The following is a 19,865-nucleotide window of genomic DNA, read 5'->3' as shown; positions in this document are numbered from 1 at the left end:
TTTATATTCCTTTCTATTTTCCTTACTAGGATTTAACTTCCACTTTTTAAAGGATGCCTTTTTGCCTCTCACTGCTTCTATTACTTTGTTGCTTAGCCACGGTGGCTCTTTTTTGGTTCTCTTACTATGTTTTTTAACTTGGGGTATACATTTAAGTTGAGCCTCTATTATGGTGTCTTTAAAATGTTTCCATGCAGCTTGCAGGGATTTCACTTTGGGCGCTGTACCTTTTAATTTTTGTTTAACGAACCTCCTCATTTTTGTGTAGTTCCCCTTTCTGAAATTAAATGCTACAGTGTTGGGCTGCTATGATGTTTTCCCCACCACAGGGATGTTAAATTTAATTGCATTATGATCACTATTACCAAGCAGTCCAGCTATATTCACCTCTTGGACCTGATCCTGTGCTCCACTCAGGACTAAACCAAGAACTGCCTCTCCTCTTGTGGGTACCAGGACTAGCTACTCCAAGAAGCAGTCATTTAAGGTGTCAAGAAACTTTATCTCTACATCCCATCCTCGGGTGACATGTTCCCAATCAATATGGGGATAGTTGAAATCCCACATTATTATTGAGCTCTTTATTTTAATAGCCCCTCTAATCTCCCTGAGCATTTCACAATCACTATCACCATCCTGGTCAGTTGGTTGGTAATATATCCCTACTGCTATATTCTGACTATATGATGACTATTGAAATATTCAAGACAGAGATACAGCTGTCCCATGAGAACACCCAACCTGGACCTAGAGGAAAGTCATTGTGAAAGGGGTTATTCAGAGGGGGTGGACATGTAACTTTGCATTCTGTGCCCAGGACAGGAGTTGGGTCTCAGCACAGGACACTGCCACTAGAAAACATGCAAGCTTCCAAAATAGAAACCATGTAATTTTGTCTCATTTATTGCAACCTCATAGCAGACGGCAGGAGAAAACCAGCAGCTTAGCAATCAGAAGCCCCATCGACTAAATGGCCAGTTAAACAGCTGGATATCAGGCTTCTTGCACCAATATGTGCATACATCACGGGCACCCTTGCCATTCTTTCTTGAGAGTACAGACCTGGCAATGTATCGGCTTGTAGCTGATCTGTGCAGAGAGCTGGGAGGAGAATAACCGAGGCCGCTGGCTGTACAATCCAACCTTGCTGTTCAGAGAGAGAAAGAAACACAGACATACTCATTACAATTCACTCAGAGCCAAGAATTTCGCTGGAATTCACGAGACACTCAATATCTTATTGATTAACATACAGGAGGTGGCATGTAAAGTTCACACAGGGGTGAATACGCTCTTTGTGGGCTTGGATGCTCTGGTGCCTCAGGAGATTCTACAGCAAGAAAGAAGGAAACAAGGAACCTGGGAGAGGGCTGGGTTGGCACTGGAGCAAAAACACTCTGTACCTTCAGCTTCGTGCGAAGGAGCATTGCAAAATCTTCCTCTGAGGAGGGGTAGGGTATCAAATCGACTCATAAAGGAGACACAGCCCTGATCTAGTAAGCCCTCCTTGCCTGCGTAAGACTGTGTAAGGGGCACCAGCACCTGAGGGCCCCACTATGGCAGCTCCATGATTAACTACCCAGGTAAATCCAAGCAAGTGACCTAACCCCACACACGGCCCTGAGTGTGTGAGCAAGACCCAGGCAGCCAAGTGCCTGAGAGTCAGAATGCCTGGTGCTGCTTCAGAACCCTCCAAATCCCTGTTGTAGCAGCCGGGGGGATGCCCCGCGCTCTCTCATGTTCAGACTGACTGACTCATGTACGTGTACACACATAATTAAATTGCCCGTAACTGGCATATGAAAGCGGGAATTAAAATCAAATTAAAAAAGGCCTGTATCTTGGAGTTCCAGGTGGTAAGAGTGCAGCTCAGTCACTCACCTGCCAGCCCAAGTGTGTTCCCGAGTGAGCGAGTGGGATCTGATAGCGTGTCAATGAGCTCTCCCTTCGCTCGAGCTGTCACTCGGCCCGCCGGTGACGGCACAGCCCCATCTGTTCTGTGTGCAAATCAAATGCTGGTGCAGTCGCAATCCAGGAGCGGGTGTCACATGCCTGTCTATCAGAGGCATCAAACATCCCAGCCACGGGGCGAAAACGAAAGCAGTCAGTCACTGCAAACATCTGGCCGGCTAACAGACTGATACAATTTGCCGACAACTGGATTTGGTTTTGCCGCAACCTAACAGAACATGAACCGGACGCTTAAGTTGCAGCTGCATATATTTAGCATCTTTTCTTTCTATCTTTCTTTTTTAAAAAAAAAACAACAAAAAAAAAACTTTACTTTCTGCTCATTTCCCCCTTCCCTCTTCCGCAGAGCCTGCCTCGCTGTGGGAGTTTTGACAAGAACAGCCAGGCACCTTTTCAAATAGTTTTCAGTGTTAAAAAATGCACATAAACTAACTTGCTTGAAAAGAGGCACTAAAACCAAAACATGTTGCAGTGCAAAGGTGCTAAAAAGTTCGAGCAAATCTGTACTGAACCTAAAGAGCAGAAGGTGTTTAGCATTTTGCAGAACCTTCACTTCTCAGGGAATGGAAAAAAAATACATGTTTAACTAAAAATGAATAAATAAATAAAACGCCTTCTGAACGTTTCTAGCTTAATAGGGATCCCTGCGCGAGGCTCCTAAATGCCTGCACATGGCACAAACACTCGCATGGAGCTGACCCTACATAATGAACAGTACTTTATTCCCTGCCACAGCAATGCAGTCCCTGGAGAAGGGACACTTATAGCAGAATAAATACAGCTCACATATTCCTTTTGAAGTTACTTGTACATTTCAGTGAGAGCAGTACTTGGAATCTGCCATGGGTATGTCTACACTGCCATTAAAAACCCACCGCTGGCCTGTGCCAGCTGACTCCAGCTTGGGGGCTGTTTAATTGTGGTAGGTCTGGGAGCCTCGCACCTCACTGGGTCCTAGAGCCTGTGCTCCAGCCCAAGCCTGGACATCTACACCGCTATTTAACAGCCCCTTAGCCTGAGCCTTGAGAACCTGAGGCAGCTGGCACAGGCCTGTCACAGATGTCTAATTGCAGTGTTGACATATCCTAAGATTAGGGCCATGAATTCAGCAAAGCACTGAACAACTGCTTACTTGTACACCGACGTTTAAATGCTTTGCTGAAGGAGGATGGACTTTAAGAGCATGCTGGAGTGCTTTGCTGAATCGGTGGCTAGAGCTCGTGCTGTATCTTAGGGTACTCCTACACTGCCACGGAAGGCGCAACTGCAGTGACAGTGTGTTACCCATGTTAGATTTAATCTAGCTAGCGTGAAGACATGGTGGCATGGACCCCAGGGAGGGCTAGCTGCCCAACTATGTATCCAGAGTCCCTGGCACTTGTACTACTGCCGTTACCTCCGCCAACTAGATTAAAGCTATATTTTAAAGCCTCTATCGTTACACCTTCAATTGCAGTGAAGGCCTACCCTCGGTTCCAAATGCAGTAGGGGTGTAACAAGGAGAAACCGCATTTTTAAGAGGAACAATCTCTTGATTTCATGAGCCCCGTTTGCAGAAAGGATCTTTAACAATGACTATGGTTTTGGTGATAGTTTCATAGAATCGCAGAAGTCAGAGGTGGAAAAGATTAGCCAGTGCATCTATCTGCTCAGACAGCAGATGTCAGCACAGACAATTCCCTATCACATGCTCCAGTGTTTTGTATTGTGGTTGTTTGTCTCTCCTCTCCAAGAGTGGTCAGTAGCCCACTTACAGCTTTCATTTTTCTTTCCCTTTTCCTCACGCGCACAATACTATCTGCTTATGAAGTGTTATTGCTCTGCACTTCTATAGCCCCTTTGATCCAGCCATCACAAGGGCTTTGTGGCCTCAAACTAGGAAACATTATCATCCCTATTTACAAAAGGGGAAAACTGAGGTGCAAAGAGGGGTTAAATATCTTGCCTCAAGGTTACACAGCGAGTCAACAGGAGAGCTAGGAATAAAACTCAGGAGTCCTGCCTTCCAGACCCTGAATCTAACCATCCAAATCAGGTCTGTCCAACTGGTCTGATTCCACCAAGGCCACACGCCGAGCCCCAGCCCCAGATTGGGAAAAGCAGACCATCTGCAACCAGCAAACACTGTGATGCTTCCAGCAACCAGGCAAGCATTTGACTCGACAAACCTGATGCTGGGGGAAACACAGTGGCCAGCTCTGAAAGGATCATTCTGATATGCAACTACAGTCCAGTGCTGACATGTAGCAGCTGTGGATGCAAGCATCTCTTAGCAGGGAGAAAAGGAGTACTTGTGGCACCTTAGAGACTAACCAATTTATTTGAGCATAAGCTTTCGTGAGCTACAGCTCACTTCATCGGATGCATACTGTGGAAAGTTTTCAGAGTAACAGCCGTGTTAGTCTGTATTCGCAAAAAGAAAAGGAGGACTTGTGGCACCTAAGAGACTAACCAATTCTTTTACGTAAAAGAATAAATGGACACAAATCAGATATCAAGAATTATAACATTTATAAACCAGTCGAAGAACACTTCAATCTCTCTGGTCACGCGATTACAGACATGAAAGTTGCGATATTACAACAAAAAAACTTCAAAACCAGACTCCAGCGAAAGACTGCTGAATTGGAATTCATTTGCAAATTGGATACAATTAACTTAGGCTTGAATAGAGACTGGGAGTGGCTAAATCATTATGCAAGGTAACCTATTTCCCCTTGTTCCCCCCCCCCCCCCGACGTTCTTGTTAAACCCTGGATTTGTGCTGGAAATGGCCCACCTTGATTATCATACACATTGTAAGGAGAGTGGTCACTTTAGATAAGCTATTACCAACAGGAGAGTGGGTTTGTGGGGGGGGGGGGGCGCGGGGGGGAGAAAACCTGGTTTTGTGCTGGAAATGGCCCAGAGTGATCACTTTAGATAAGCTATTACCAACAGGAGAGTGGGGTGGGGGGAGGTATTTTTTCATGCTTTGTGTGTATAAAAAGATCTTCTACACTTTCCACAGTATGCATCCGATGAAGTGAGCTGTAGCTCACGAAAGCTCATGCTCAAATAAATTGGTTAGTCTCTAAGGTGCCACAAGTACTCCTTTTCTTTTTGCGAATATAGACTAACACGGCTGTTACTCTGAAACCACACATAGAATAGCCACTTGAATGTTCCTCACCAATAATAAAGAATACAGGGCACTTATAGAATGCCTTTCATACAAGAACCTCAAAACATCCTCAGAGTGGGTATTGATTTATGACCTCATTTTATAGGTAGGGATACTGGGGTACACGGAGATGAGGTGAACGGCCATAGGGACACAGTTGGGACTAGAACGTAAGTTTCATGATCTACCATTAGAGTCACACATTTTAAAGCCAGAATCTAGTCCATTGGTTCTCCACCTGTGGCCCGCGGTCCACTTGTGGCCCAATCAGCCCACAGCTGCAGCGGCCCATTTGACCTCCTCGTGGCCACACATGTAGTATATATATTGTGTGGATGTGGCCCACATAATCCACAGAGAGTGGCATATGCAGCCGGTTGAGAACCACTGCTTTAGTCTGACCTCCTGCATAACACAGGCCAGAGAACGTCACCCAGTGATTCCTGCATGCAGCCAAATAAGTTATAGACTCATAGAATATCAGGGTCAGAAGGGACCTCAGGAGGTCATCTAGTCCAACCCCCTGCTCAAAGCAGGACCAATCCCCAATTTTTGCCTCAGATCCCTAAATGGCCCCCTCAAGGATTGAACTCATGACCCTGGGTTTAGCAGGCCAATGCTCAAACCACTGAGCCATCCCTCCCCCTGGTTGAGCTGGAGCAGATATTTTCAAAAGACACCCGATCTGGATTTAAAGACTGCAAGTCATGGAAAATCTACCCCATTCTTTGAGAAGCTGAACCAATGGTTCTTGACCTTGACTGTTAAATTACCTCCCGTTTAAATTTGTCTAATTTCGTCTTCCAGCGACATGCTCTTGTGATGTCTGGTAGACATCAGCTCCCTCCTCCCTGCATAGGTGCTAACAGTCTGGGATCAAGAGTCACCTAGTAACCTTCTCTTCAATCAGCTAAGCAGATTGTGCTCCTGAGGCCTGCTCTTCAGATCTTGAAGGATTTTTTGTAGCTCTTCCCTGAGCCCTCTCCAGTTTTTCAACATCCTTTTTAAAGTGTGGACACCAGAACTGGACAAAGTGGTCTCTCGAATGCTGCATAAAATGCCTCTTTTTGAGTCTCATCAGTAATCGCATGCAAATGTAGACTGTCAGTTGCATATGCATTTCTGTGCTTGCAAACCAGCTTGCTGTTTGAAGTAATTGGACCCACCAAGTCTTCGCCAAGAGTTATGAAAAGATAGAGCTAACGATTTCCATGTCGTTGATTTTAAATGTCTATATGCAAAAAATCTATCTATCTATGGACTAATCTATTTACACGACTTTTGTACTCTTCTAACATGCGGTCTGGCAAGGAGCCACACCAGTATATGGACATTTACAACTGTCAAGAGACTAAGGATTAAGAATGTGCTACGATGCATGAAGAATGCATATTTTCCCTTAAGGGATTTTATGACAAATAACTAACACCCTAACCACAGAGTTACAGCAACCCAGAGGCATTCTTGTCGACTGCAAAAGTTAGAAAACCGTGGGCTGGAATTTTTAACTGACCGAACAAAAAATCAACAGACCGACAGCTGGAACAGAAATCGCTTCACAGCGCTACTTGTGTTTTAGAAAGCTGCCTAATTATTTACCCAAACTGGACCTGCTCTGAAAACTATTTTAAAACTGCCTCAATATTTACACACTTGGAAACGGTCCATTGCTTACTTAATAATCTTGGTTAAAAAAACTGCATCGTTATGTATTAGCCTTTTAACATTATCAGTTTGGAAGTGGGTTCAATACATTGGGCTTTTAGCCAGGACAAATGTTTTCAATCTCAATTTTTTGATGGGTTTCCCTGGTGCAAAAAGAATTTTAAAACACATGCAACATATTTTGCAAATCTTTAAAAAAAAAAAAAAAAAAAAGGTCACGTCAGGGATACAATCTGTGGCCACAATCCTGCAAGTGGATCCATCTAGACAACAACACTGGCCCAGATTCTCAAATGTGATTAATGACTTTAGAGCTCAGTTTATCACAGAATCACTGAAATGCTGGGTTGGAAGGGACCTCAAGAGGTCATCTAGTCCAGTGGTTCTCAACCAGAGGCCCAGGTGCCCCTAGGGGGCCGCAAGCAGGTTTCAAGTGGTCCACCAAGCAGGACCACCGTTCGACTCGCTGGGGCCCAGGGCAGAAAGCCAAAGCCCCACTGCATGGGGCTGAAGTCTGGGGCCCTGAGCCCTGCCACCTGGGGCTGTAGCAGAAGCCTGAACAACTTAGACTTGTGGCGCCCCTGTGGCGTGGGGCACTGGGCAATTGACCTGCTTGCTACCCCCTAACCCCGGCCCTGGCTTTTATATGCAGAAAACCAGTTGTTGTGGCACAGGTGGGCCGTGGAGTTTTGAGGCATGTTGGGGGTGTCTCAGAAAGAAAAAGGTTGAAAACCCCTGATCTAGTCCACCCCCTCGTGCCGAGGGAGGATTAAGAATACCTAGGTCACTCCTGGCAGGTGTCTGTCTACGCAACTGTAAAGGGGCCTGACAAATCCTGAGCACCTGCCCCCTGGAAATCAAGCCCTTTATAGGTGTCTCAAGTCAGTCGACCAAAAAGTGAAGCAGTTAAAAAAAAAATCACAAAGTTTGGGCTGCTAATATTTAGTATTTACATTACACTTTTCATCTTCAAAGCACTTCCGTTATTAATGGACACTACCAACACTGCTGCAAGGGATAGATTATGCCTATTTTGCAGAAGGGGAAACTGAGGGAGAAAGGTTAAGAACCTTGTCTAAGGCCACAGGGGGAGGCAGCGCAAGACCAAAAATTAGAACTCAGCAGTTCCTGGCTCCCAAAGCCTTGTTCAGAAAGGGTGCCCCAGGTAAGCCAGAGTCACTGCATGCTGCAGTGCATACACAGAACAGGCCCATCCACTGCACCACACATTCCAGCCGCTCGGATGGCATCAACACAGCAGGTGCAAGGAGCAGGGGCCGGGTTAATTTAGTAAACAGTGGTAATGACTCAAGTCGTTACTTTCTTGATTCTTCTCACTGCTCTTGCTAAAAGAACCTGCTAATGCTGGTGATCACAGTGCAAACGATTACACAAAGCTCGCCCTCACCTACTCAGATGTCTCTGAAAGATTCTGAAGTCATAAACCCTCCTCACTGTTGGGGGTGGAGGTTTGAAGAAACCCAAAGGCAGCTTAGTGCTGATGGTCAGAGCATGACAGAAACAGGGTAGAGACTGGACTACATCTGACATGTCTCCTTCCCATCCAAAGTATTGTGTGTGTGATGAAATCAGAGTTGGCCTTGCAAAATTTCTGCACACTGAGCTGTATTAGAACCAGAGATGGGAAACAGGTTCCTTCAAGTTTTAGGAACACAAAGCTGTGGTGATGGGTTTAGATCCTGTGAAAAGACTTGGGCTCCCAGGTGTAATTATTTATACAAATTAATAAATAAAGAAGAAGAAGAAGATCAGATTCTGATTTGGGCCTCTCTCTAAATGACATGTGTCTCTCAGCAAGTTGGGAGCCATGAGCTGATTCAACAATTGGTCTAACTTCAAATCCAGGAGTAAATACTGCTCTTGGATCTGCATGGCAAGTCATGCATGCCAGATTCTGCTTCCCCCATAACCTGCAACTCTCCTGATGTACCAATATAAATAGGTTTCAGAGTAGCCGCCGTGTTAGTCTGTATCCGTAAAAAGAAAAGGAGGACTTGTGGCACCTTAGAGACTAACAAATTTATTTGTGCATAAGTTTTCATGAGCTACAGCTTACTTCATCAGATGCATGCAGTGGAAAATGTTAAGGAGTTTTTAACTGATTACACACAGCACAGCAGCAGTGGGCTTGATATTTTATATCTTGCATAAGGGGCTACTGTTTTTCTTTTTCTTTTTTTTAAATTAATGATTTTGTCCACCTGAGGCACATCATCTGTAAGAAAATACACAGCCCATGTAAAGAGGCTGTTCCTCTTAATACATCATCTGTACCTGACACTGCCTGCTCTGGCAGTTCTCAGCGTTATCAAGCAAGTGCGCTGAAAAGTGATTGTTGTACCTAACCCAGCTGCGAGACTCTGCGCGTCTCTCCGGAGGGAACAGGAGCTGTCATGTTCATTAAATGCATGATTACAGCTATGATTAATAGCGGGGTCGAGAGCCTAACTACTTTTCTTTCAATCCTTTGAATGAATCATCAGCCAAACTGCACAGTAGCCTTGTCCTATCAATCCAGCTACTCAAGGATTTTCTACACGGTCCATCACAAAGCATCTTTCTCTGAACTTTTTGGTAATTTTTTTAAATGGACAAAAAAGCCTGGATTTATCCCTGCTTAAGCTGTTCTGCAACCACAAAACGTATTTACAACCAGTGGGCTCCAAGGCAGTGTTTCTCCTCCAACACCATCACATCAAGGCCAACCTTTGCCCTTAAGGTCATCACAGCAACTGGGACACAAATAAAGCTGATCAACAATCAGGAGATCCTTCATCTACTACCCTCATCTCCATATCCCCTAGTAGGGACACTTGATAATTTCACGAATAGCCACTTGAGTGCTGTCTGGGAGAAAATGTTCAGTGTCTTACAAAATGTGTTGGCTAGAGAGCTGCATGCAGCACCTTCTGAGGGGCTGATCTGAGACTGTGGAATTAACTCCCCCAGGAACTAAAGGACCATCACAAACCTCACCACACCAAGCCCCAAAACAAGACACTCCACTGCACATGCGGCTTCTCCTGGGGCAAGACTAAGAGAACAAAAAACACGTGACAGATAGGTTGTCACACTGCTACACTACTGGAAGGCACTCAGATCCTACGGTGGTGAGTGCAGTATAGCAACCAATATCGAATAGATCAGAATAGATGGAAGGTCAATTAACATGTCGCTTCAGGAGTCCGGGGCAATCAATAGATTAAAAATGGGGGAGGTATTTAGATGTCATCTTAATGTTTTTATGATTCATATATGATCTTTGAAAGTGATTCATATATTATATATACATAAATTAGATGCAAACTGAATATTTTCCTTTGCACCAATATTAGCTGTAATTATTGCATGGTGTTAGCTTGGTTAATTATCAGTCCAGTTGTTCAGGAAGGAAAGAATGCCAGCATCTAAGATGTGAAGGACACTTTGTATACACAAATGCTTTATATACAGGGAAATCAGATTTTCCATAGAAAAAGCTTGAGAGAGAGGAGCAGATGGAGGACTTACTGAGTCAGGGATGCCCAGCACTGGAGGCGGGTACCATATAAAGTTAGGTTTCAGAGTAACAGCCGTGTTAGTCTGTATTCGCAAAAAGAAAAGGAGGACTTGTGGCACCTTAGAGACTAACCAATTTATTTGAGCATGAGCTTTCGTGAGCTACAGCTCACTTCATCGGATGCATACGGTGGAAACTGCAGAAGACATTATATACACAGAGACCATGAAACAATACCTCCTCCCACCCCACTCTCCTGCTGGTAATAGCTTATCTAAAGTGACCACTCTCCTTACAATGTGTATGAAAATCAAGGTGGGCCATTTCCAGCATAAATCCAAGTTTAACCAGAACATCGGGGGGGGGGGGGGAGGAGGGGAGGGGAGGGGAGGAAAAAACAAGGGGAAATAGGCTACCTTGCATAATGACTTAGCCACTCCCAGTCTCTATTCAAGCCTAAATTAATAGTATCCAATTTGCAAATGAATTCCAAAGTTAACATTCCCATGTACAAAAGAAGATTGGCAGGAGCACTTTGAGAAAGCACAGCTGGTCGCCACATTTAGTTGCGGCAGAGATCAAGGAGTGAATGGGCCACAGACGGAACTCAGCTCTCAGCTCTGGAGGCAGAATGCTCCAGATCAGAGTGGAGGCAGGGTGGCCAGAGTAAGGGCCCCACCATGCCTGTTCTGTGGATACAGGACTTTGGTGCCCAGGGCTGTTGCTTTCTCCTACAATGTTTCACCAGCACAAAATCCATTTTATTTGTTTAAATCCCCAAAAAGAAAGTGAAATTAACGTACCAGGAGCAATTAGCACTCCGCACAGGTAATCACAGCTGACGGATGCTCCCTCTGATGGGCTTCTCCCTGGATTACCTTAATGGGTTTTTCCAAGGCTTCCATTATTTTGCCTACTTCTAAAGGGAAAGGGCTTTTGATGAAGCTCCCACCAAACAGCACAGCTTTCATCCATTCCCCGTATGGCACTTCTGCACCATTAAACGCAATTTGTTCTGCTAAACCTGTTTAATGCATGACCTTGGCACCCAGGAAGAGTATTCTTTTAACCACAATGATTCCTTTAATAGGTCACATTATCATTGTGCTTTCTCTTCTACTGCACAGGCAGCCCTACTTCTCGTGCAGTGAACGAATCATTGCAGAGTGCTCTGGCTTTATTGCTGAACAAAAAGTTTTTAGGTTGGTGCCGAGGAAATTTATTTCTTTAATTATTATTCATTTAAGTGGGTTCCACCATTTCAGATAATCAGCACTAGCAGCTGCTGAGGTAATTTATTTTACTCACCAGACAGCGAGAAGCCTCATTCCCTACAAGGTAATGACAAAACAAGGTAGAAGGTACTATTAAAGCCAAGCAGCCACACTTTCCTCCTTGCTGACCTAAGTGAGCTGCAGACAGAGTCGTAAGAGGAGCATGAATGTCCTTGATACGAACTACATCCCAGAGCATTTTGTTATTACGGAAACACACCTGAGATTAAGTTAATAAAAAACACTTGTTTGTTTCTAGGTTATTAATATTATGGCTCTGGAAATCTCTGCAAGGAACCCCCAAACCACCCAAAATGCTCAGGATTTCATGGCAAACTCCAAATTGGGCCACATGCAGCCATTAGATTATTATTTATGAGGCACTACAAAATTGCATGTGCTTTATAAACAATTAGGTGACAAGGTCTCTGCCCACAAGAGCTTGCAATAAGGGTACTGTCTCTAGTACATCTCATCATACTGGAATAAGATGGTGAGACATCAAGTTGGCTGGCAGGATGCTGAGCGCAATTTACCACTCAGCATAGATCAGGGCAAGTCAGGTTCAGCCCTGAGTCAGCAAACCCTGATTAAACCCTTCTGGGGGTCAATTCAAAGCACAACTGCAGGCTTGGGAGGCAAGGCTGAGCCCAGCAGAAGTGGTGCCAAAGATGTCTGCTTGAGGCTCTGCAAAGTGAAATCACTGAGGGGTGAATGGGTCTCACTATTTTCAGCTCTTCCTAGTGTACTTAGGAGCTTGTGACAAAGCCTCTTTCCTCACTCCAACACCAGCACAATTCATCAGGCTTCTGCCCCAAAACTGAAATGTATAAGAAATTAAAGGATTGTCTTGCTTTCTTCCCAGTACCCAGCCTCCTCCAGGTACGAGAGAGCCTATGCAGTACGTACAATGGCCGTGGCTAGGAAGAAATGTGGACACCTGTTTATATTACCAACTCAAGGCCAGGGCTGAAAAGGCCTCCATGCATAGAGTTCCCACTGACTTCCACAGGGGATCTGCCAAGAGAAAGGTTGTAGTGCTGCACCCTTACAAGTGAGGCATTTCTTGCACCGTTGAGGGTGGCCGAGTGCCTACGCTTGTGGTACTGGAGACCGATTAGCACTGAAAGGCAAATCATATTGGACTACAATTCTTTTGTGAGATGGCTCAGACTTAACAATAAAAACATTTCACCTTTACTCTACATCCATTTAGCCCTCCCACACTCCCCCACCCCACCCCCGGAGGTACTATCCCCATTTTACAGAAAGGGAGGCAGAAAAGTTAGTAAATTGCCCCAAACCAGAGGTAGTCAGCACCTGAGATGGGATTAGAACAAGGAATCGTGACCTCACTGATCGACTGTTCTGTCTCTGTGACTGAGGGGCTGGCATCGCTCCTGGGCTCAGAAAATCACTAAGAGCACAAAGTCATGTATTGCACTAAAAGGCACAATTGGGGCTAGGACGATATTTAACAGTAGCAGACACAGAGCCCACAATTCATTTACAGAAAGTGTCTCTGCATGTCAGAGCAGCAACTAATAAACCTTAAGAAGAAGAAAGAAAAGGGGGCATGTTGTGGCAAAAGCACTTCAGCTTTTTAAACCTTTTTCTTTCCTTTTTTTTTTTGAACAAATTAAACTCGAAGGACTGGCCTAAAGCCAAGGAGCTAACTAGAGAATGGATTGTTCACACAAGCCCTCGGTGACATCACCGGCTTGGTTGTGGTGCTGAGCACTTTATCATCTGTGCAAATGTGGAAATTGCATTTCTGTGGCGCTCAGCACTTCTAAAATTAGTTGGTAAACAACCAGCAGATAGTGCACTTTCTTCAAATGCATTCTTCCCTGCTACGGAAGCTGACAGCTTGGCTCGGACTTTTTTTTTCTTCCCCTTCCTTTCACCCGAGTTTGGAGTTCCCCTGCTGGGTTCGAAATCATGTTTATTATTATTAGTCGTCCTCCTCTGGCACCATCCAGCTGAGGATCTCAAAGCGCTCTGCAAATGGTAATGAGTCTTGACTCCTTAATGCTACTGTGGGGGAGGGATGTATTGTCATCCTCCTTTTCTGTTTGGGGAAACTGAGGCATGCAGAAGGGAAGTGGCAGGCCCAATGTGATGCAGCGAACCAGTGGAAGGGCTGGGAATCTATCTAGTATTTATCCAGCACCTGTGTACTATTGGAACATATCCAAGTATTTACAAATAATACCATTTCCCTCTCTCCTCTTTCCCAAAGTGTGGGAGAAATTGCCTTGTTGACAAATTCTCATGATTTTATTCTGACTCTCATGATATATCCTGTTTTTCTTAAAACTCCAGCTCTTGGAATCTCCTCATAATCGTAGAATCTCAGCCTTCATTAAAATTAAAAAGATAACTTTCTAGCCTTCGTGATTACAGAGAAAAGAGTGAATTCAAAAGGCAAATAAAAAGAACGAATTAAAAACAAAAACAACAACTCATGATTTTGGACCATTTAGGGTATGAAAGAAACAGCCTGGTTCATTCACAGTAGTTTTGCTGTGGGGGAAGATGTGAAGGACTAGAAACCCTATCTTCTGACTCCCAGCCTTGGAAATCTATGCCAAATGTTCACCTTTAGAAAACTCTGCAAGACATCTGTAGAGGAGGTAAGTAGGGTTTAAAATCTTACATGGTTGGCCAAGAGGGAATTCTGGCATGGCCCAGAGGCCAAATCCAGCCAACTGACTTCTGTGTCTTTAGTACACGTCAGGCCCATGACTAAACATCCCAGCTTGCAAATCTGCATCCTGATCTGAGCAAGATGGAAATGGAGCACTGCATGCTGGGACTGCAATCCCCATCCTCTGCCCTTCTGTATTACCGATGAAAGGGGCTGCAATCTGGTAATGGTAAATTAGGTACAGCCCTCAAGCTGCTATAGCTAATATGTGCTCCACTGGGTATAGTCTGAGTGCTCCAAAACCATCACAGCTCTACCATCTTGTTTTGCTCGACTCCTTCCTTTCACTAAACTCCCTCATGTTCTCATGTATGTACTGCATATATTCACTCAGGCTCTATTCAATTAGCATTAACTACAACAAAAGGGGCCATTTCTCATTAATCATGTTCTGCCTATAACTGCCTTTTAAACAAAACTGCAAGCACTGGCCATTGCTTCAGTTTGCCTCCTGAATTTGTAGTAGGGATGGGTGGGGACTCACTCAATCATATCTAACAAAGGGCATCAAGTGGGTAAATATGGACAGGGGGACTTTACAAGGATGAGACTCAGAAACTAAACAGTGCATGGAGGAGAGCCTGAAATCAGCTTGCCTGCCACAGATGCCTCTGTGCACCTTCAATTCCATCATGTTACCAATAGCTTTAACTGTAACCAGGAGCAGTTCTTTAATAGATTGGGGTCAGGACTGCTTTCCGGACAAAGTCAAATCTTAATTTTGTTTCTGCTGCTTTCAATCTTGTACCAGGGTTGCTCTTTTTCCCTTTAGAATTTATGAAAAAAACCAAGGGTCCTTTTCCAGGACCTCTTCCCCATTTCCACAGTGGGACATAGAAATTCCTTAAGTACCTCGATTTTGTTTTGTAAGATGTGAAAAGAGCAGAGGCAAGGTTTTTGTGAGCAAATAAAACTTATCAGCCTGTCCAATTAAAGACATCTAGCCACAAAATATGTGGGTGAATATTGTTTTAACCTGCTGCCTAGTTCATACTCCTTTGTTTCAGAGGCAGCATTGAAATCATCTCTGTATCCACCACTTTGAGGTGGCTACTAATGAAATGAAATGTAATTGTCAAGAAGACCCCAAGGTTAAAGGTTCGTTCGTTTCTGAATGGCATGCTCCAACACGCACTGGGTGCCACAAAGTAGCAGAGTGACTCTGTAACCAGGTCAGCATTTTTATTTGCATGTTTTCCCCCCGGAATCTTTTACCTCAATGGTTTAACCATGTTACATCCATGTTTGATCTGTGCAGGCAGATGGATCTCGTAAGAGAACTTTGCTAAGCAAACAAAAAAGAAAGCAAAGTGTGTGGTAAGTGCATACACACACATTGAGCGTAGTCATTGCATCCACTCCCTTTATAGGCATATCCTATCTTAGTTCAAAGGAAAATCATGTGTTGAGAAAGAACATTAAAATGCCACTACAGTCAGATAAGGGTCTATCATAAAAACTGCACTTTCCATACAGCCAGGAGGTCAGCTCTGTTGACTAACAGACTTGAGCTGAGGACTTTCCCACAAAAACATGCTTTTATTAGCTTTCACTCCACCTAGGCCTGCAGAACCACCACCACTATGGGAGAAGAGGTGACGGTCTAGTCTGGCTTGTGTATCAGCAAAATAAATGATTATGTATGTTCCAATTACAGATATTTTGACTAACAGCAATAATGCATGAGCCAGTCGCTCTTCTTTCCAGCCTCAACACACTGGTTTTGAAAAAAACTGCAAGGGATTCCTGAAAGTTGTTAGAAGTGTAATGCTCCTTTGAGAGAGGGATGCAAGGGGAAAAGGCGGACAAAATCCAGCACCGTGCAGATGTGATTGCCGCCATTATCTCTCCACCATACAGGGAACAGTGAGCAAGGTATGCATGAGACGCCGTGGCGTTATTGGTAGCCATTAATTGGAATGGACCAAACTCCACTTTTGGTTCCCTTTGTGCAGCCTCCGCTGAAGTCAGCATGACCATATGGATGTAAGAGCAAAACCTGGCCCTGGTTCAGCAGTATCCATTCTAATGGAAGAGTGCAATCTAATGGCTGTTTTTAGCTGTGCAGACCAGTACTTTTCTTGCCTGTGTGCATTCAGTTCAGGTTTCAGCATAAAGAAACCCACATACTCACCCACCCCTCCTCTGCTCTCCTGCCCAAAAAGTGCATGGCACAAAGTTTACCACTCTCCGTCTTCATGGTAATGAGGTGGATTGCAGACAAGCAGCAGTAAAACTCCTGGTTTCCCTCTCACTTAGGGAGACAGATGACTTGCTTTATCACTTCTGGCAGCCCTGTGATTGGCCACTGAGATTGTATAGGGCTGGAATACATGCAGCCCCAAGACCAAATTCTAACCTGCTACAGCAGTTAAAGTAGGCATTTGGCCTGGACAGCAAAAGTGAATTGGAATGGTCCAGCTGCCTGGGGGGAAAAGGTTGGCTGAGCACATAACAAGACAGTCTGAACAAAGAGGACTAAATCATACTCAATAAACACTTATCCGTTGCTGTCATATAGTGCTGGTAGATGACATGATGGAATGAAAGGATCAGAGTGTGGCAACAGTGCGTACAAAGGGAGGGACTCCTGGATAAAGCAGTAGCCTGTCTGGTTTGTTTAGCATTAACTAGCTACTGAAATTCAGTATTTGGCTTCTTGTCTGTGGCAAACATTGAGAAACCACTGCCTTGAACGTGAGACCTGTGGCACCCGCTCCCAGAGCATATCGCACAAAGTAACTCCTTTTCCCTTCTGCTCTTTAGATTTCAGTGTCTGCTCACTAGAAGCTAATCTGGCGCACAGCACAAGATTAGTGGCCCATCTGATTTGCGCGTAGGGACATGTCAGAATTTTATCATAACTCTAATTGCAGCCGTGACTCAAGGAGACAAAATACTGACCCAATAAATTCAGACGAAGAGCAGAATCACAAGGCAAAATTATAACCCACCTTAAGTAAATTCCAAGCTATTAAACTGTCAACAGTGTTTCCCATCTCCTTGCTAGTCCAAAATACACTATGTTTTGCACTGAAGGGGAACTGAAAAGCTCTCTTAATTATACCTTTAAAAGTGCTCAAGATCAAGATTACGTGGATGTGTGGAGTCTCATACACAACAAATAAATACAATTTTGCAGTCTGACAGCCTCACCTGTCCTGCAGGAAGGAATTCTGATATTCAATGGAATTCACCCTTTCCGAGCAGGAGAAAATATGGCTACATTCCAAAGGAGGTCACACACAGAGACAGAGCTATAGGGGTACAAACTGAATGGCCCAAATGGCAGGGGTCAGAGGGACATTCAGAACAGAAGGGATTCAAAACTAAGGGCCCTTTATTAGTGTTGGGTTCCCCCAAATCTGAGATCACCCACTCCCCCAAGCATTCACTGAACTGGCGGACAACACAGGTCCTAGGGTACCTATTGAAGCACAGACCAGGCCCAGGGCAAAGTCCATTAATTCCTTTCTTATTATAGTGAGATAATGGCAAAGCTTTGCAAACCCTCATCTAATTTCAATTAGAAGAAAAAAATATTTGCAAAACCTTAGCAGATGATGCACAAAGTCTGCCTGCCTGGTTTCATCCTCTGACTTCGGTCCCTGAGCCACCCCTCGCTTTCTTTTCAAGAGTTACAACAGGTCACCTTTAAAAACTAACACACTTGAAAGCCATTTCCTTTACCTCTTGCCTAGCAACTCCCAAGTTCAGGGTTTCATGTTTCTTCGGCAACAGTTACTGGCTCTGTAAACACCTACAGGCAGAGCATCTCTCAGCGTACCCTGTGCTGTTCCAGATGTTCATCAGAAGAAACAATGGATCCTGAACACTGGCCTTACTGGGTGGAGAGCCCTAGTTCATCTTGAGCAGAACTATGTTAGTTACTGTTTGCTGAGATTGACGGGACAAACAGGCTCATCAGAAGCTTGTGCTAACACCGTCTAAAGGAAAATGCATCCAAGAATAAAAATGGTAGGTTAATTATGTCCTTCCAAAACACTCCGCTTTCCGACACAAGACTCTTCTGAGACCCCAAGTATTTAGAGAGCCATAAAGAAGTGCCATCCTAAGGAGAGTGATAATTAAAGGGATAGCCTTACGCATTTATCTTATAATCTGTGTTAATTTTCAGCAGCAAAGGAGATTATTCTGAATTGGCTAGTGTGTCTGTGTATGTCGCTGCCCTCTGCTGGATAGCATCAAGACTGCTCAGCTGTGTGTCACAGGCTCTATACTGCTCACAGCTAATCAGGATTCTCCTTTAACTTGAGTGGCAAGGGCCTGTGCTTTTGGAGCAGAAGGATCCACGCTGTATTCTCAAAGAAGCTTCAGTGTGAAGCACTGAATGTCTGTGGTGTGCAGCAGAGCGATGGCAAGGAAGCCAGAGGCGTATTATAATAATAGCCACTCTCATTGAGGGGCCATGGAACATTATTACTTTTTTTGCTTTCATTTTATGGCTGCCTTAAAAAGAAAGTATTTAGAATTTGAAAACCACTTCTTCACAGACCTTTGTGGCAGGCTGAATTCTGGACCTAGACTAAAGGACAGTCACCGTCAGCCAGACAGAACGTTGGCCCAGGATCTCCTCCAGGTCGCTGGGGCTCCCCTTTCCCCATCACAGCTGTTATTGTACTGCATGCTCATTTGGGATCGCAGAAAGGACAGTTCCAACTGGCAGATGGACTTCCCCAATACAATAATCACCCCCAGCTTTGAATCATCCCTTCCCTTCAAGCCGACATTAGAAGGGGCCTTGGAAGCTTAGTTGACTCTACTGTGGGCCACCACCGCAAAGTATCTGTGGTAGGTGCTATGACTGCCCCTACTTCCATCTCTCTCACAAACCTCAGAGATACACAGGAGCCATCTCCAAGCAGGTCAACAACAGAGCAGAGCTTTTACTCTAACACTGGTAACCTCCTGCCATATGGAACGTACCAGTTTAGTGTATTTCTGTTTCCAGCCCTTCTGCCACTTTATAATCCAACAAACTAACTGCCCCCTGCTGCCTAGAATTATACTTTCTACCGCTACTAAAAACCAAGCATCTAGGTATCTCCCACCATAAGCAAGGGCTCTAGATTGGGATTTTCTAAACTACTTAGAGTTAGGTTCCCAATTCCTATTGAAAGTCAATGGGAATTAAGGGATTTAGGCACTTGGCATTTTAGAAAATACATCCCCTAAATGTCAAAAATTTTCGTATCAACCCTTGCCGGCTAACCTGGCTCGCTCTGTGGTTTGGCCCACCTGCTTTCCCCTTTGCGAAGTTCCCCCATACCTTTTCCCACACACAGTAGCAAAGTTTACAGGTGGGATCAAGTGCTTTTAAAACAAACAAGAACCTGTGCGTGTGGGTGCAGAGACAGCAACAGGGAAGACACTGTATAGTACCTGCCTGCGTAGCCAGCCACAGGGTGGGTCTCTGTCCTGAACAGGACTAAGTTGTGAAAATGCCAGCTAAAGCTTCCTTCCCAAACTGCTGGCCAGACTTCTTTTAATGCTCTCAGAAGGCAGATTACCTGGAAACGATGCTTCATCAACTTTCCACCC

At 44.6% G+C, this 19,865-nt stretch overlaps 1 protein-coding gene across 2 annotated transcripts in view; it reads right to left on the bottom strand.

Moving 5' to 3' along the window:
- Positions 1-19,865, bottom strand: part of ZC3H3 (zinc finger CCCH-type containing 3) — a 348,388-nt gene that overhangs the window by 119,913 nt on the left and 208,610 nt on the right. For both annotated transcript variants that reach the window (XM_073329956.1, XM_073329955.1), the window contains exon 6: positions 1,063-1,147. In XM_073329956.1, the coding sequence (XP_073186057.1) occupies positions 1,063-1,147 (85 nt within the window). The remainder of the gene's footprint in view (positions 1-1,062; positions 1,148-19,865) is intronic.

The sequence above is a fragment of the Lepidochelys kempii genome, chromosome 2 (genome assembly GCF_965140265.1).
Source record: "Lepidochelys kempii isolate rLepKem1 chromosome 2, rLepKem1.hap2, whole genome shotgun sequence".
NCBI classification, from domain to species: domain Eukaryota; kingdom Metazoa; phylum Chordata; order Testudines; family Cheloniidae; genus Lepidochelys; species Lepidochelys kempii.
The sequence above is the reverse complement of the archived record's forward strand: the minus strand, read 5'-3'. Positions and strand labels throughout refer to the sequence as shown.